Source organism: Oscarella lobularis, chromosome 20 (genome assembly GCF_947507565.1).
Source record: "Oscarella lobularis chromosome 20, ooOscLobu1.1, whole genome shotgun sequence".
In the NCBI taxonomy this organism is placed as follows: Eukaryota; Metazoa; Porifera; class Homoscleromorpha; order Homosclerophorida; family Oscarellidae; genus Oscarella; species Oscarella lobularis.
In genome coordinates this window covers 1,399,378-1,415,869 of record NC_089194.1, presented here as the reverse complement: position 1 = coordinate 1,415,869, position 16,492 = coordinate 1,399,378, and the positions used below count along the sequence as shown (strand labels likewise).

Genomic DNA, 16,492 nt, shown 5'->3' with positions numbered 1-16,492 from the left:
AAAATAGGCTTTTGCACACTCGCATAAATATAGAAATCGCAATCCCGTATTGATTCGCCTCGCATTCCCGTATTTCTTTTTGTCGCGTGCTCCGCGCCGCTCGCGAGAAGAGAGCGGGGTCGAGTCGTCTCGTCGTCGTCTGCCTGCGGACTGAGAACGCAACGAGCGGGACAGCGACAATGACGAACGTCGAACGCCGGCAAAGCTTTCTCCACATTGGCGACGTAGTTTCGCTCTACGCCGAGGGAACCGTTCACGGCTTCCTCAGCACGCTCGGGTAACGTCGTCCGATTGTTTCACACCCCAAACGTCGTCGAATACGTGTCGCTAGGCTCTCTTTTACATCCCGTTACGCCATCTTGGATCCTCCTCCGGGACCCGATGGGCCTTTATTTCGCGCAAACGCCACGTGCAACTCGCATGTATAGTCGCGATAGTACCATCTGGCTCGACACGTCGATATTTATTTAGCAGGGGCCCCCGCATATAATAGTCTTAGTCTATTAGAGTGGAGAATTAGATTCCATGACGTCATCTCTCTTTCCTCTTAGTCTAGTCGACGATCGTTGTGTCGTCGTACCGGAAGCCGGCGATCTGAATACTCCTCCAAAGAAATTTAGAGGTTAGCTCAAAAATCAATAAATCAATAAATCAATAATCATATTTCCTTTTTCTTAGATTGTTTCTTCAAAATGTGTCCCATGCATCGTTACGCCGCGCAGAAGCAGCACAAGAAGGCGTCGCGAAGCGGAACGACGGATCTTTTTCTCGTCAATAAATTGCAACACGCCGCCGACATGGAAAAGAAGCAGAATCGCGAGGAATTCGCGAAATTGATGGGAAGCGCGATCCAATACGGAAGCGTCGTCCAGGCGAGAGAACTTAAAAAAATAATATTTATTTAGGATATTCTTTTTATTTTTCTTTGTAGCTGCTTCACATGAAGAGCAATAAGTTCTTGACTGTGAATAAGAGACTGCCGGCCTTGTTGGAGAAAAAAGCCATGCGAGTCTCATTGGACGCTTCAGGAAACGAGGTACTATTATTGAATAATATTGACAGAGTTTTACTTACTTACTTACTTACACAAAGGGTTCCTGGTTCTGTGTGAACCCCCATTATAAGCTGAGATCTCCTGGTGATAATGTAAGCGAATTTTTTCCTTTATGAGTAATTAATTATATGGGGAGATTTCTCAAGGTTGTGGTGGGAGACAAGGTGATATTGACGCCAGTCAACGCTCAACAGCCTCTCCACGCGAGCAACCACGACCTCATAGATAATCCCGGGTGTAAAGAGGTAGTAGAATCATCAGACTAGAAATTCATATAGTCAATAATAATTATAATAAAAGGTGAATGCTGTTCACGGAAACACGTGCTGGAAGATCAGTCTCTTTCTCGAATATTCTGAAGACAGAGAAGACATTTTGAAAGGAGTAAGCCTCAAGAAAAATTTAATTAATGATTATTTATTTATTTATTTATTTTCTCCTCCCTTCTCCCAGGGTGACGTCATTCGTCTCTATCACGCCGAACAGGAGCGCTTTCTCACGTGCGACGACTACGAAAGCGAATCGGTCGTCTTTCTGCGCGCGTCCGGTCGCTCGAAGCCGACCGACGCGACGAGCAGCAAAGCCCTCTGGGAAATCGAAGTCGTTCAAAACGATCCGTGCTGCAGCGGCGGCGGACGCTGGACGAGTCTCTATCGCTTTAAGCATCTCGCAACGGGACAATATCTGGGCGCTCAGGTAAGAAGAAACAAGAGATAGCACTTACTTAGTAAATGATACAGAGACGCGCTACATGTCCGTGTCTCTTCAGTATAGAGACCCAATGATTCTATATAAAAATGAACACCCTCTCTAGTAGCCCTGACAATGATGATTCTCTTTTGTAATAAATTACAAGAAAACTACAATAGACGGCAGTTTCTTCTCTCTTGTAATTTATTACAAGAGAGTCCCTTGGCAGTCTCTTGTAATTTTACTGTAATTTTTTACAAGAGAGTCCCTTGGCAGTCTATTGTAATTTTACTGTAATTTTTTACAAGAGAGTCCCTTTGTCAGTCTATTGTAATTAAATTACAAGAAAATTGCAATTGACCCCCGGAAAGTGTCCAGTTACCGGACGTTAAAATATCCATTATATGTTCAGGTCGATAAAGACGCGCGCGACGATTCGAATCGCTTGAAACTGCGCGGTTCCGCCGGCGGCCCCGTCCTCCACTTGGTCTCCGTCAAGAGCGGCAACGACATCGCGTCGATCTTCGAACTCGATCCGACGACAGTCGAAATCGTCGATCACTACGTCCCGCGAAATTCCTACGTCCGTCTACGTCATCTCTGCACGGACACGTGGGTCCATTCGACGTCACTGGCAATCGATTCGAAAAAGGAGAAACCGGAGAAATATAAAGTCGGTTCGGCGTCGCTACGCGAGGACAAGGAAGCGTTTGCGCTCGTTCCCGTATCGCCGTCCGAAGTGCGGGACTTGGACTTTGTCAACGACGCGAGTCAAGTTCTCAAGGAAATGGCGGCGCGAATCGAGGAGGGAATGATTACGACGAACGAACGACGCACGCTACTTCATCTGCTCTCCGAGTTGATATTCTTCGTCGCCGGGGCGGAGAACACGGGGCAGGATCCGCTCGACGTCCAGGGCAATCCGGATCGCGATCGACAGAAGCTTTTGCGCGAACAAGACGTCTTGGATCGGGTATGGATTAATTGATTAATATTATTTATTTTTTATTTTTTCTGTTGAGGTTTTTAAATTGCTCGAGGCTCCGTTTTCGTCTAAACGCGGTAAGGCTTTGATGGCTCTCGAGGACTTGAGCGAGAAGCGGAATTATCCGACGAAACTCATGTGTCGCTTGTGCTATCGCATCGTCCGTCACAGTCAAGTCGACTATAGAAAGAATCAGGTCGCGAAGCCAAGGGCAATTAATTTAACGTGGACTTGCGAATTTATTTTTCTCTAGGAAATGATTGCAAAGAAATTTCGTTTTATGCAACAGCAAATCGGCTACGATATCCTCGCCGAAGAAACGATCACTGCGCTTTTGAATAACAATCGAAATCTGTTGGAACAGTACATCAAACCGGCCGAAATCGACGCCTTTATTAATTTAGTCAGAGAGAATCGAGAGCCAAGGTGAGAGAGAGAGGGTTCCCCTTTGGAGGAACTGAAATCTTATAGAAGTGGTCTAGATTTTTGAACTATTTATCCGATTTGTGCGTTTCGAATGACCAAGCGATCGCTGTCGTTCAAGAACTCATCTGCAAATCGGTTCTCGATCCGAACAACGCGGCGATTCTCCTTCAAACCGAGTAAGATTCGAGATAAAATAAAGAATCCTACCCACACGTTTCTCGTCGACGCAGAATGCGCGGAAAAGAAGTCTACGTTTGCCTTCCGTCGGGAAAACACTGTCTCCTTCGCGATTTGGCTCTGAAAGGAAAGAACGAAGGCTGGGACGCGTTGAGCTATTATAGGTAGAGAGAGATTCTCTGAAGGGAGTAGGAAATGATTAATGAGACGAATTATTTAGAGCTCAACTCGACTTATTTTCTCGCTTGTGTTTCGATCGCCAATACTTGGGAATACATCGTCTCAAAGACGATCTCAACGTTCGTCTTATTCTGACGTCAGCGAAGACACACCCAAATAAATAAATATATAAATACGTTTTTTTTAATTTTAGATGTATTGGAGACGAGGTGCTTCCCTCTGACATACGAGCGTCGTTCTGTCGACTTCTCCTTCACATGCATCTCGACAGCGATCCGCAGGAGACCGTTCAACCGGTCAAACTCGCTCGTCTCTGGGATTTCATCCCGGACAGTCTCTCAGTCGCCGATTACATGGCGTGGAAAAGGTAAGAGAAAGAGAAGAAGAAAGAGACCCTTGTTCCCATACGATTTTCCCCCCTTTCTCTAGGGATGACATGCACATGTCGGTGAAGGAGAAGGCCCAGTCGAGCGAGTGCAAGGAGGAGCGCAAAAAGGGTCCCAATAGTTTCGGCGAACTGTCCAACACGAAAATCTTCGTCGACGCTTATTTGGAGAAATTGACGTCGGACAGACTTGCCTTCGCCGATCACGAGAAGAATAAGCTTACGTTTGAGGTAGAGATAGATATTAGAGCGGTGAGGGGGGAGAGATATTTTTTTTTTCGGACAGGTTTTGCAATTGGCGAAGAATCTCGTCTACTTTGGCTTCTACACGTTCAAAGACTTGCTACAGCTGACCAATAAGCTCTTGAAGTTGCTCGACAACGCGGAAACGGTGCCAAAACAACGCTTGAAAAATTCAGGTACAGGTCTCGTTATAAGAAGAAAGAAAGAACGTGAACTAAAGTCGTTTTCCTATAGAGAGTTCTATTGGAATAGCTGGGGCTGTATTAGCGGACCTTTCACCAGCCGTGGGACAAAGGTAATGTGCTGTTAATCAAGTGGACTGATCTGGAAACGTTCTCTAGCTTATCTAATGTTGTGGAAGCGGCTACAAAGACTCTTATAAAGGGAGATGCGACGTGCGTCATAATAGATCTGTTTACTCACTATTTAATTATTAATTTTTAGTGGGGTTGATTTGGACGTGTTTGTCAAGAAAATGATGTTGGAGATTATTCAAATTTTCGACTTCCTTTTCGACGTTCGTCTCGACTATCGCATCTCGAGTCTCCTGTCCATTTTCAAGGAACGACTCACGCCGAGCGACGACATGCGTAAATAGAAATAAAATAGAATAAATTATTTAATCTGAAAAATCGAATTTTTTAGAGGGTCAACTCGATCATGTCGTCGAGAAAGCGGAGACGGTTTTCACCGGTTCGGATGCGCAGTTTCTCGACTTGGACGGGGAGGGAGGCAGTTGCATAGTGCGCGTTCTTCTCAACCTTTGCATGCACGACTATCCCAAGCTCGTCTCCGGCGCGCTAAAGCTTCTATTTCGTCACTTCAAACAACGCGAAGAATTCATCCAATCGTTCAAACAGGTAAAGTAATATTAGTCAATAAATAATTTATTGATTAAATATACGGTTGTGTTTTTTTATAGGTTCAGCTTCTCGTTACGAAAAGCGAAGTGGAAAGCCATAGGCAAATTCGCGTCGATTTGGACGAATTGCGCGGCTTGGTGGAAAAGTCGGAGCTCTGGGTTCACAAGGGCGGCAAAGTGGCGACGATCCAGCGCGAGGACACGCTCAAAGATAAACGAAGCTGTCTCAAACGACGAGTGAGCGAAATTCCGACAGACAAAGACAAGAATCCGCGAACGGTAAGAACAGTAGTAGTAGTACGCACAACATATAAACAAACACTAGCCTACGACCCACAACAACACCTAGGACAGACACAGACACGTTTAGTCCACAGATACCTCGTAGTCTAGTCTAGTATAGTAGGCACGGTTTAGTCGACGTAAACAATCTCTGTTTTTTAAACTATGTTGCGTCCCGTCGTCGACGACGACGATGACGTCGTCTTCGTCGTCGCCTTTCGTCTCCATCTGCGGAGACAAAAGACGTTGCTCAGCTTCTCCTGAAACGTTCGCGCCCAAAAGACGTAGAGCACCGAATTGAGAACGTAGTTGACGCTGAGCAACAATTTGCACACCGCCGTCGCGTAGTAGTTGACCTTGATCTCGAAACAGTCGCGCAATATTTTCACCGCGACGTACGGCGTCGACAAAACGACGTTCGTCACGACAATAGCTAGAACGTATCGAAACGACTTCGATTTAACGAAGTGCGATACGGTAACATTCGAGTCGTTTTCGCGACGACGACGACGACTCTCTTTCCACGCGTCGCTTCGAACGGCAATGGGTAAAATTTTGACGAGAAACGCGACGACGATTATAATCGGTATTAAACTATTGACGCCGAAGTAAACGGGAACGAAAGCGCGATCGAACGCATCCCCATTGCGATTCGCTCCCGCGCATCGATAGTTGCCGTTCGACAGTCGACGCAGCGCGTATCGATTCCAACCGACCAACGGTAGGGAAGCGAACGTCGACGCGATCGCGACGACGCCGAGAACGATGCCCCAAACGCCGCGTCGCGTTAGTCGCGGATTCATCGGTCGAGCGACGACGTCGTAACGGCTATAGGCGATCGCGGCGACGAGCCAAAACGAGGCGGCGTATTGAAACATGTGCGCCCATTGATAAATCTTGCACGCGATCTCGTTTAATTGAGTCGGCTCCACGCCCGATTCCTTATAGAGAATCGGCGATAGACAGGTGTGAATGCCGCGGATGAGATCGCAGGCGGCCGAGACGAGAACGAGTAGATTAGGCGGGATTTCGCGTATCGTTCGCTTCGTCGTCGCCGTGACGAGAACGACGGTGCAGAGAACGGTTTCGACGATGCCTGGCGCTATATTGGCGTAGAGAAAGGCGACGCGAACGACGGCGAGACGATCGTCGAACGTCGTTTGATTTTCCGTCGAGGAGGAGTTGTTCATCGCGTTGGGGGGAGGAGAGAGACGACTGAGAGTTTCTCTCCCCGATGCGTCTGTGTTATTGGCTTTGGTTTTCGGGTGGGGTCGCAAAATTCGTTCTTTGGTTTTGTCGCCTGTGGGCGGGGCTCTAACTGAACGTCATAACTGCATTGCGGGATCCTTTTGACTATAAACAAACGTCTCTCTTTTTTCGTCTAGATGAAAGAGAGAAAGGAGTCCCAAGACGATCTAGAGGTTTGTCATTATTCAATAAATATAAACGTATTTTTTATTGATTTTTTTTGACGAAGGTTTCCAAAGCGGCTCGTGATCGTTTCACAAGCGATTCGACGATCAATGCCGAGCTGCAGCAGGCGAAAGCTGTCGCCAAGGCGACGAAAAATTATCGCACCGTGATTGATGTAAGTCCCCGATTATTATGGGCGGCAATTTATTCGTTATATATAGATTCTAATGCGTCTCGGCAATCTTTGCAAGCCGAAAGGCGTCGCGAAACATTGTTACAACGAACAGCGACTTCTTCGTAACATGGGCGCGCACACGGTTGTTCTCGATCTTCTACAGGTTCCCTATGATAAGGTGAAGGAGGGGGTCTCCCCGTTCTTTATTTATTTATTTATTTTTTTAGAATGAGGACGTGCGAATGAGAGACGTTCTTCAATTGGCGCACGTTTTCCTGCAGAACTTCTGCTTTGGCTACAAGCCCAATCAAGCGCTTCTCTACCGAAGTCTCAGTCTCTTCATGCAGTCGACAGAAGACAACGTAAGAAGATCTCCTCACATAAAAAATTAAATATTTCTTTCTTTTAGATAATTGAAACGGAAACGATGCGCGCCATATTTCTCAACAATTCCGATCTCTGTCAAAAGATGACGGAACCGGTCGTCCAGCACGTGATCCAGTCGATCAGCAAAGATCGTCGCGTCGTCTATCTCCAATTCCTTCAGACGATCGTCAAAGCGGAGGAGACGCACCTGCGCAAAGTCCAGGACATGGTCATGCGCGAGCTCGTGAACGGCGGCGACGACGTTCTCGTCTTCTACGGCGACGCGAAGGGCTTCCAACGATTCGTCGAGCTGATGCAGTGCGACGACGAACAGGACGGCGAATTGGACTATCACATCAATCTCGTCAAACTTCTCGCACTTTGCACCGAAGGAAAGAACGTCTATACGGAGATTAAGTGTCAGAGTCTGCTGCCGCTCGAGGACATTGTCAATGTCGTGCGTCACGATCGCTGCGTCTTTCAGGTCAAGCACGCCTACGTGAATTTTTTGAATCATTGCTACGTGGATACGGAAGTCGAGATGAAGGAGATATTCAGTCGCGATTATATATGGATGTTGTTTGAGGATTTTATCAAGGATATGAAAGCGGTGCGCGTCGAGGATAATTAATTAATTAATTTATTTATTTATTTCTGTTTCCCAAGGTTTGCGAGCCGAAGCGGAGGCGCGATTCCGTTCAAGAGTCGTACATCACTCACGTCGTCATGAACGTTCTCCAGTTCTTCTTCGGCTCGCCTTTCGCCAATTTGACGGCAATTTTTGCCGTAAGGATATAATTAATTAATGACCCTTTATTTATAAGCTAAATCGCGTGCAGAATCATATGGACACTTTCTGCGATTTGGTGCACTGCTCCATCGAAGTCTATCACTGCACGTGGCTCACGGGCGAACAGAAACACGCCGTTCTCCAATGCATAACAAAACTCCACGAAATCAGTATAACACTTCCTCATAAAGAATCCTTTATAATATATTATTTATTTATTTATTTAGCTGTTGAAAGATCAGTTGGTCTTCCGACCGATTTATATCACAAATTGAAGGCGCTCTTCTCTCGCGCGCGTCTCGGTCGACAGACGGGAAGCGCGTGGATTGCGCGCGCGCTCGGCGATCGACGTCCCGCCGCCGCCGTCGTCGAGGACAAGGCGGGAATCGTCGACGCCTTTCAGGATCTCATTAATCTGCTCGACGAACGAACGAGTCAGGAAGTCCAAGCGGAGACGTCGTTGCTCGTCGACGTCATGTTCAGTCCGGAGGAACTTTTTCCGCTCGCCTCCCAGGGACACATGAAGACGTCCGATGGAAAATTTATAAAGAAGTAAGTAAGGGAGAGGGTCCTTTATATCATAGGATACAAGCATGTATGGGATCTCGTCTCTCTGTGTCTCTAGACTGATCGGGCACACGAAGACTCTCCTCCGAAACAAAGAGGAACGAATCGTCGTCAAAATTCTACGCACACTCCAAGGCGTCGCCGACGTCGACGTCGAATTTTCCGATCGCGTTCGTTATGAGAATTCTTTGTTTTTCTCTTTAATTTCTCTTCTAGGCTCGTCGCATTCGAAATGCGCTTCTGACTCGCTACTTCGGCAACGACGTCTTCTCCGGCGTCGACGGTCACGCGGTCACGCTGCCGCGTCATCGAATGTCAAAAGCCGATATTCAGACGTTTCTCGACGTCAATAGGGCGTCCGATCTCGTCGTCGACATGGTGATGCACAAGGGAAGTCAGGACATCTTTCTCGAGGGAATTAAACTCGGAATCGTTCTTCTCGACGAGGGAAACGAAGTCGTTCAGGTGAGAGGACTGCAATAATTAATAATTAATAATTATTATCGGATTTTTTAGAGGTCTCTTTATCATCGATTTCTCGACGACGGTTGCGAGGCGTTTTTTCACGCGATTGCCGATCACATGCGAGAAGCGCAAGCGGAGATTAAAGGAAGCTATAATTTTAATCCCATCGAAATGTCGGCTGTCGGCGAAACCGTTTCAATGGCAAGAAAAAAAAAACCCCGACTACACAAAGAGGATGATTTGTCTTCTTTTTTTTTTTCAGATGGCGTTTCCCGAGGGATCGACGCCGCGTTCGAGTTTCGCAGCGGGATCAGGCGAAAAGGATTCCGACAGGAGAACGTCGCTCGTTTCGCCAATATCGCCAATATCGCAGGAATTCCCAGGTAAATTTGAAACATATAAAAAATCGTCTTCGTTTTATATATATACAGTATATATATAGACATTCTCTCTCTTTCAGCGTCGACTCCCAGTCGCGATTCGTCGACGCCGACTCGCACGGGACCGTCCATGGAATCGCAGGAGCTCATATGCATGTGGCCCGTGCTCCGATTCGTTCAGCTGATGTGCGAAAATCACAATCGCGATCTCCAAGTAAAGTGCCCCACGTAAAGACGACACTCTCTAGAGAGAACGTCTTTTTTTTCTTCTTCTAGAACTATCTGAGGAAGCAGGACAATAGCAAACACAACTATAATCTCGTTCACGAAACGCTTCAGTTTCTCGACTGCATATGCGGCAGCACGGCGGGCGGACTCGGTCTTCTCGGTCTCTATATCAATGAGGAGAACGCCGGTCTCATCAATCAGTGTCTCGAGACGTTGACCGAATATTGTCAGGGTCCTTGTCACGATAATCAGGTGAGAGGGACGGGCGGCGAGGGAAAGGGGAGACATTCCGGAAATTCACGCGCGTTTCTCTTTCTCTCAGAAAGCGATTGCCGTGCACGAGTCGAATGGAATCGACATCATAATTGCGTTGATTTTGAATGATATTCGTCCGCTAAACATTCACCGATTGGATCTCGTTCTTCAACTCAAGGTTAGAGGAAAAAAAAGGGATAAATAAATATTTGTATATATATATTTTTTTCTTCTTCTCTCTTCTTTGTAGAACAACGCTTCGAAGCTTCTTCTCGCCATCATGGAGAGCCGTAAGGACAGCGACATGGCGGAGCGAATCATGTACAACATGCAGCCCACGCAACTCGTTCGTAAACGAAATCGTATCCTGTTTATTTTTTCTCCATATCTCTACTTAGATCAATCGTTGCAAGCAGGCGTTTTACGAGGAGGAGAACGCCGCCTACGTGGGAGCATCGCCAAAGACCGTCGGACACAACATGTACATCCTAGCAACGCAGGTACGACATCTTCATTTATTTATTATAATATGTACTATTTGCGTTTCTTTAGCTTGCTCATCATAACAAGGAGTTGGACGAACTTCTCAAGGCGGCGAAAATCGATCCGGCGATCGCGCACTACGAGAAACACACGGCTCAAATCGAAGTAAGGATAAGCATCGATTTGCCATTCGCTATAACGAAATCGTTTTGTTTATTAAAAAAAGATCGTTCGAGCCGATCGGACCGTCGAACAGATCATCTTTCCCGTTCCAAGCGTTTGCGAGTTTCTCACCGAACGTAGCAAGGAGTCGGTCTTTTTGACGACGGAACGAGACGAACAGGGAAGCAAGATTCCCAATTTTTTTAAAATCACCGAAAATCTCTACAACGAAATGAAGTGGCAAAAGAATCTGATCGATCGTCCGAAACTCTTCTTTATCAGTCAAAACGAAGCCGTTTGGGCGTCAATCGCCTTCTATTTGGCCGTCACCGTCAATCTTCTCATCGCCTTTTTCTATCCCTTCGAAAACGACATAGGAGGTAAGGCATGGTCCACGTTTTTTCTAAGATTTATTTTTTTCTTCTTTTTTTAGTTCTCAACGACGAACTTTCGCTGATTATTTGGATCATCATGGGCGCATCGTTCTTCATGATCGTCAAATTCCTTCGCGGATATCGCGCCTTCGTCGTCGCGACAGTCGTACGCTTAGTCTATTCGCTAGGAGTCGTAGAAACGCTGTGGATCATAGGCAGTTTACAGGTAGAAAAAGGAGAGGGGCCCGCCTCTTTATTATTTTCTTTTTCTCGCTAGGTCATAAATAAGATCGTTTTCATCGTCGCCTTTCTCTGCAATCGCGGCGTCTTCTACAAGGAACCGAACGGCCCCGACGACAACGACAATCATCCGAGTGAAAATCGGTCGTCGGCGTGGAGCGCCGTTCTGCGCGATCGCGAATTCTTCATTCACATGATCTACATTCTCCTAAGCGTACTCGGTCTCTGGATCCACGAATTCCTCTTCGCACTATTAGTAAAAAAAGAAAAATATATAATTATTTATTTATTTTTTCCTCCTCCTCCCCCCCTATAGCTCTTTGACGTCGTCTTTCGCGAAGAGACGCTTCTCAACGTCATCCGAAGCGTGACGAAGAACGGCCGCTCGATCGTTCTCACCGCCGTTCTCGCTCTCATACTCGTCTACATGTTCTCCATCATCGGCTACGTCATGTTCAAAGACGATTTTCTCATCGGCGTCGAGGAGAAGAAAATCGCGTCGCTGTCGCCGGCGACGAGCGTTCGCGACGGCGGCGACGGCGTCTGTCAGGCCGGCTTCGAATCCCTCTGGACGAAATTCTATTGCGATATCAAAGAACGGGCGGGCGCTTCGATGATTCAAAGCGACGGGGACGGCGGCGATGACGACGGCGCGGACGAGGAGAAGGAGAGAGCGTGCGATACGCTTCTCATGTGCATTGTGACGTCGTTGAATCAGGGGGTGCGGAACGGCGGCGGCATTGGGGACGTGCTTCGATCGCCGTCGAGTCGGGAGCCGTATTACGCCGTGCGCGTCGTCTACGATCTGCTCTTCTTCTTCATTATTATTATTATCGTTTTGAATTTGATTTTCGGCGTTATTATCGATACGTTCGCCGATTTGAGAACGGAGAAGACGACGGCGGACGAGATTCTGAAGAATTCCTGTTTCATTTGCGGTAAAAAAATAGATAATAAATTAAATGATTAATTAATTTCTCTTTTAGGTTTGGAACGAAAGGAGTTTGATAACAAAGACGTGACGTTCGAAGAGCATGTGCACAACGAGCACAACATGTGGGACTACTTATCCTTTATAGTTCTATTGAAAGTAAAAGACTCGACCGACTTTACGGGACCCGAAAGTTACGTAAAAGAAATGATAGACGTAAGAGATAATAAAATCAAATGACCATTATTATATTTCATTAATTTTAGGCTGGCAATTTGGATTGGTTTCCGCGTCTCCGTTGCATGTCTCTCACTATTGAGGACAATGAATCGGAGCAGAACGAATTGCAGATTCTACGTCAGCAGCTGGAGAAAACGAATTCGCTCGTCGATCAATTGAGCGCTCAATTAAAAGATCTTCAAACTAAGGTAGGACGACAATTGTATTGATTATTTAAATAACAGCATTGCGTTTTTAGATGACCGAGCAGAGGAAAAAGCAGCAGAGACAGTCTCTCATGTCTTCCCCAATTTCCACTCATTTCCACTAGATTTTAGTACCGAAGAACGAATACCGAGTGTCTTGTGGTCTGTTTTAGGTTCGTTTTGTATAAAAAATTTAATAGCTCTATTGAACTTACGAAAAAAAATCGGGCGAGAAGCGGCGACGAGATTGGAGAGGAGCTGGTAAATAACAGCAACGAAATCACGGATGATTACAATACCAATCAATCAAAGGTGAGTACACATACACACACACATATACAACGTCTTTACTAAACGTAGATAATCTCCTCTCCGTCGATCGTAAAATCCGTTCGAAATTCCCTTTGCGAATTCGAACTGCTCTTACTTTCAGACCGACCCCTATCGCGTCCCGACGCCCTCTTCCAGAAACAAAGCACGCTAGTCAAACTATCCTGAAACGTTCGCGCCCAAAAGACGTAGAGCACAGAATTAGCAATATTATTGACACTGAGCAGAACCTTGCAGACGGGAATAGCGTAGTCGCCGATTTTCTTTCCGGAAAACTCGCGCGCGACTTTGATCGAAACGAACGGCGCCGATAGGACGACGTTCGTTAGGACGATGAACACGACGTAGCGAAACGCTTTCGACGCGATCACGTCGCGCGGATTCGCGACGTCGTCGGCGCCGGCGTCGGCGTCGTCGCCTTGTCGTCGTCGAATCGTATCGTTGCGACGTTTTTTCCACTTTTCGCTTCGAGTCGCAATGGGCACGATACCGGCGAGAAATATCGCGATAATTATAATCGGCACTAGACTATTGATTCCGAAGTAGACGGGCACGTAGGCGCGTTGAGATAGCTCGGCATTTGAATCCGTTCCCGAGCATCGATAGTTGCCGTTTTTCAATTTTCGTAACCAATAGCGATTCCAGCCGACTAGCGGCAACGTGGCGAACGTCGCCGAAATTGCCGTAACGGCGACAATCAGACCCCACATGCGACGCATCGTCAATCGGGGATTGATCGGTCGAGCGACGACGTCGTAGCGACTGTAGGCGAGCGTCGCCATCAGCCAAAACGAGGCGGCGTATTGAAATGCGTGAACCCATTGATAGATCTGACATGCTATCGTATTGAACCGCGTGTCGTCGACTCCCGATTCCTTATAGAGAGTCGGCGAGAAACACGTGTGTATGCCGCGTATTAGATCGCACGCCGCCGAGACGAGAACGAGGACGTTGGGCGGCGATTGGCGCGCCTTTCGACGTCTCGTCGTACTGACGAGAACGATTGTGCAGAGTAGGGTTTCGATGATTCCCGGTGCGAGATTTGCGTAGAGGAAAGCGGTGCGAACAAGTTGGAGTGCGGCGTTTTGATCGTCGTCCGTTTTGTTTGCGCTGACGTTCGTGATCATGTTAGCGTTGCGCGGGTAGAGTAAGTGAGTAAAGACTGCGCGTTCGGGTCGGGTTTGTTTGTTTGCTTGGTTACTCCACACTGGCGCCAACGTTTCTTTATAGAGGTGTTACTGTACTATGGTACCAGATAAAGTACACTGACATATTTATTAGAGATATGTGTAGTGTATTTTATCTGTCTATGATTTCAACGGGAAAACGTTCATGGTACATAAGAGGTGCAATACACTTCCCTGACTGACTATATGCTGTCACACTTGCTGTCACTGACTGTGGAGATATTAACTAGCGTGCGTTAACGCGAGACGTTTCGCCGTTGCGTTCTCTCCTTTTTTGGCCATGGCTGAGCCTTCCGAAGCTGGCGGAGGCTTGCGCGACTACATGGTACGCGATTTGAGACCGACCTTCGCGTCTAGAATGCGTCTTAGACGGATTTCTTCGAAATAACGAAACGACTCGAAGACGGACGCGAATTCACGACGCAGGCGCTCGGATTCTGGCAAAAACTAGCCAAACTACAGCAAAACTTCGCACAAGGGTAAACGAAACGCAACGAAAACGTCGAATTTTCAAACGTCAATCCCTTTTAGCGTGCTTGACCTGTGCCATGGCAAGCAAGCGACAATGGAAAAGCTCCTCCTTCGATCGAAAATCAAGACGGACGGCTCCAAGGAACACGTCAGGTAAAGAAAAAAAAATATTCGAATGAAAAGAAAAGAGTTCGTAGAATTCGCGTTTTTTTTGAATTAGAGAACTGAGGGAGGCGTGGTCGTGTCTCGTGGGCGAAGTCGAGGAAATGGGACAGAAATATGCGGAGATGAGTAAGCACATCGAGAAGCAGATAGTGAAGCCGATTGACGGATTCACGAAGAGAAAACTCACAAAACAGGTACACAGAATAAAAAATGTCAATAATTAATTAATAATTATTTTTAGTCGGCGACCGCTTTGAACGGTCGACGAAGTTTGATGAATCTTCAATTCAGCTACAAATCGGTTAGAGCCGGAAGAAAAAGGTGAGAGAGAAGAAGGTATATCATATGAGGTCACGTGTTTTCTTTAGACTTCAAAAGGTAAAGGAAGACGAAAGCCAAAAGTCGGACGATTTGGAAGAAGACGTAGAAGAAGGCGAAGTGAAATTGGAACCCGATTCGACAGGTATTAATTAGAAGATGAATACGTTAATAAATTAATTTTTTTTCTAATTAAAGAGATAACCGAAAACGCTCAGAAATTAAAAGACGAACATCACCGAGTCTTCGCCGTAATTCTACCAGGAATAATCGAAGTGAGCACACATATAATTAAATAAATAAATAAAATCTTATTTCTTTCTTTCTTTCTCTTAGGAAATGAACGTCGTCGAACAGGAAAGAGTCGAACTCCTCTACTCGTGCATGAATCAGTTCGCGCGAACGGCGTCGGAGTCCGTGCAATTCGATAAGACCGTCCACAGTCTTCAAACGGCTCTGGAAAATCCCCAGAAAGGTAAGCTAAAGAATAAAGGATACGCGAAAGCCCAATCCTATATATATATACATATATAGTTGATTTGAGTGTTGACTGCACTGTTCCTGATCATCAATATCTTCTCTTTGGCGAGTATAAGGATTCGGTTGAGAGCCAGGATGATCCCAAGTTTTCTTGGCGGGGAATTTTTAAGAAGTCTGATGGGAACAAGGAAAACGGTGTGCTAATAAAATTTTTATTTTGATGGGGATTTTAATTGATTTTTGAATTTAGAAGGTCAAAGTGGTTCTGGAAAGTTTAGCTTCAATTGGAGAGGTTGGTTCAAGAAGAAGAAGCCGAAAGGTATTCGTAGAATTTTGGTTAGTGACTGTTAATTATTTATTTGGCTTTTTTTAGATGAAGAAGCTGATGATGGTAAGAGGGATCCTCATATGGGGCCCCTTCGCGAGTCTCGCCGCGATGTCTTTTAGATAAGGAGGAAGACAACGACGATGATGACGAAGACGAGAAGGAAGACTGATTTCTGGTACGTTACATCTCTTTTTTAGTTATTTTTTGTTTGAGTGGATGTGGTCAATACGGGCTAGTCGCTAGTACGGGCCACTGAACACACGTGACTTCAGTTCAAATGACGAGTTGCGTCAGAAAGGAACTGGGCGTGAAAAGAAGCTGTTTTCGACGCTAATTCTCTTTCTAACGTCGTTATCCTGCTAAAGAAATGAGGTGAGCAACGTCTGGTCTGATTTCGCTGCGGGATCCTAATCGCGAGGGCCCCCACCCCGTGAATCTTATCGTTTCGCCGATCGCCCAACCTTTTGTACCTTTTCTTTGTTCTTTCTGGACTTCGCTTTTACCGCGTGCTACTCTTTTTCTTCGCTGGGGTCCCTTTTGGGGAATCGTAAGTCGGTTTTAACTCGTACAGTGAGTTGACGGTTGAAAATGACCTCAAAAGCCTAAAGTAGATCTATTTCACGGTTCAAAATGACCCCGGTTGAAAATGTCTCAAAACCTCAAATCTTGGTAATT

At 46.3% G+C, this 16,492-nt stretch overlaps 3 protein-coding genes and 1 long non-coding RNA gene across 5 annotated transcripts in view; 3 read left to right on the top strand and 1 right to left on the bottom strand.

The window, feature by feature from the left end:
* The first annotated feature begins 84 nt into the window (after positions 1 to 84).
* On the top strand, positions 85 to 12,777 carry LOC136199304 (inositol 1,4,5-trisphosphate-gated calcium channel ITPR1-like). 2 transcript variants are annotated; one of them, XM_065989487.1, is made up of 47 exons: positions 85 to 277; positions 552 to 622; positions 679 to 872; positions 932 to 1,036; positions 1,093 to 1,146; positions 1,201 to 1,299; positions 1,355 to 1,438; positions 1,508 to 1,750; positions 2,157 to 2,717; positions 2,767 to 2,925; positions 2,983 to 3,155; positions 3,212 to 3,331; positions 3,386 to 3,496; positions 3,553 to 3,648; positions 3,706 to 3,879; positions 3,942 to 4,128; positions 4,184 to 4,316; positions 4,375 to 4,435; positions 4,482 to 4,535; positions 4,585 to 4,730; positions 4,786 to 5,000; positions 5,063 to 5,281; positions 6,670 to 6,705; positions 6,762 to 6,872; positions 6,919 to 7,050; positions 7,100 to 7,234; positions 7,282 to 7,848; positions 7,905 to 8,024; positions 8,078 to 8,198; positions 8,256 to 8,580; positions 8,654 to 8,765; positions 8,812 to 9,060; positions 9,112 to 9,261; positions 9,323 to 9,443; positions 9,521 to 9,654; positions 9,717 to 9,920; positions 9,991 to 10,101; positions 10,174 to 10,269; positions 10,322 to 10,423; positions 10,476 to 10,571; positions 10,633 to 10,948; positions 11,002 to 11,168; positions 11,220 to 11,438; positions 11,499 to 12,120; positions 12,169 to 12,329; positions 12,380 to 12,541; positions 12,592 to 12,777. In XM_065989487.1, exons 1-47 carry the CDS (start codon positions 180 to 182, stop codon positions 12,661 to 12,663), a joined length of 7,998 nt encoding a protein of 2,665 aa, XP_065845559.1. In that variant the 5' UTR covers positions 85 to 179; the 3' UTR covers positions 12,664 to 12,777. The 2 variants fall into 2 exon arrangements, with proteins under 2 accessions (XP_065845559.1, XP_065845557.1); XM_065989485.1 differs by having other exon boundaries at positions 9,503 to 9,654.
* Positions 12,778 to 12,888: 111 nt separating this feature from the next.
* On the bottom strand, positions 12,889 to 13,995 carry LOC136199280 (rhodopsin-like). The gene has a single exon (XM_065989451.1). The coding sequence runs from the start codon at positions 13,993 to 13,995 to the stop codon at positions 12,889 to 12,891; it is 1,107 nt and encodes a 368-aa protein (XP_065845523.1).
* A 299-nt stretch (positions 13,996 to 14,294) lies between these two features.
* LOC136199302 (SH3 and F-BAR domain-containing protein DDB_G0271676-like) lies at positions 14,295 to 16,062 on the top strand. The gene is made up of 12 exons (XM_065989484.1): positions 14,295 to 14,380; positions 14,425 to 14,534; positions 14,587 to 14,679; positions 14,747 to 14,885; positions 14,933 to 15,012; positions 15,060 to 15,154; positions 15,208 to 15,284; positions 15,346 to 15,484; positions 15,544 to 15,684; positions 15,740 to 15,808; positions 15,863 to 15,880; positions 15,937 to 16,062. The coding sequence occupies exons 1-12, from the start codon at positions 14,336 to 14,338 to the stop codon at positions 15,984 to 15,986; spliced, it is 1,056 nt and encodes a 351-aa protein (XP_065845556.1). The 5' UTR covers positions 14,295 to 14,335; the 3' UTR covers positions 15,987 to 16,062.
* Positions 16,063 to 16,195: 133 nt separating this feature from the next.
* The window catches only part of LOC136199303 (uncharacterized), a 740-nt gene continuing 443 nt past the window's right edge, over positions 16,196 to 16,492 (top strand). The window contains exon 1 of the long non-coding RNA XR_010673024.1: positions 16,196 to 16,486. This is a non-coding gene — a long non-coding RNA (uncharacterized lncRNA). The remainder of the gene's footprint in view (positions 16,487 to 16,492) is intronic.

Excerpts from the sequence above, each read along its gene's own strand:
- LOC136199304 (XM_065989485.1), top strand. The coding sequence starts at position 180 with ATGACGAACGTCGAACGCCGGCAAAGCTTTCTCCACATTGGCGACGTA. Across the intron at positions 3,332-3,385 it reads GCGATTCTCCTTCAAACCGA|AATGCGCGGAAAAGAAGTCT; the intron begins GTAAGATTCGAG and ends TCGTCGACGCAG. Across the intron at positions 4,731-4,785 it reads CACGCCGAGCGACGACATGC|AGGGTCAACTCGATCATGTC; the intron begins GTAAATAGAAAT and ends CGAATTTTTTAG.
- LOC136199280 (XM_065989451.1), bottom strand. The coding sequence starts at position 13,995 with ATGATCACGAACGTCAGCGCAAACAAAACGGACGACGATCAAAACGCC.
- LOC136199302 (XM_065989484.1), top strand. The coding sequence starts at position 14,336 with ATGGCTGAGCCTTCCGAAGCTGGCGGAGGCTTGCGCGACTACATG. Across the intron at positions 14,886-14,932 it reads AGAGAAAACTCACAAAACAG|TCGGCGACCGCTTTGAACGG; the intron begins GTACACAGAATA and ends AATTATTTTTAG. Across the intron at positions 15,685-15,739 it reads TGATGGGAACAAGGAAAACG|AAGGTCAAAGTGGTTCTGGA; the intron begins GTGTGCTAATAA and ends TTTTGAATTTAG.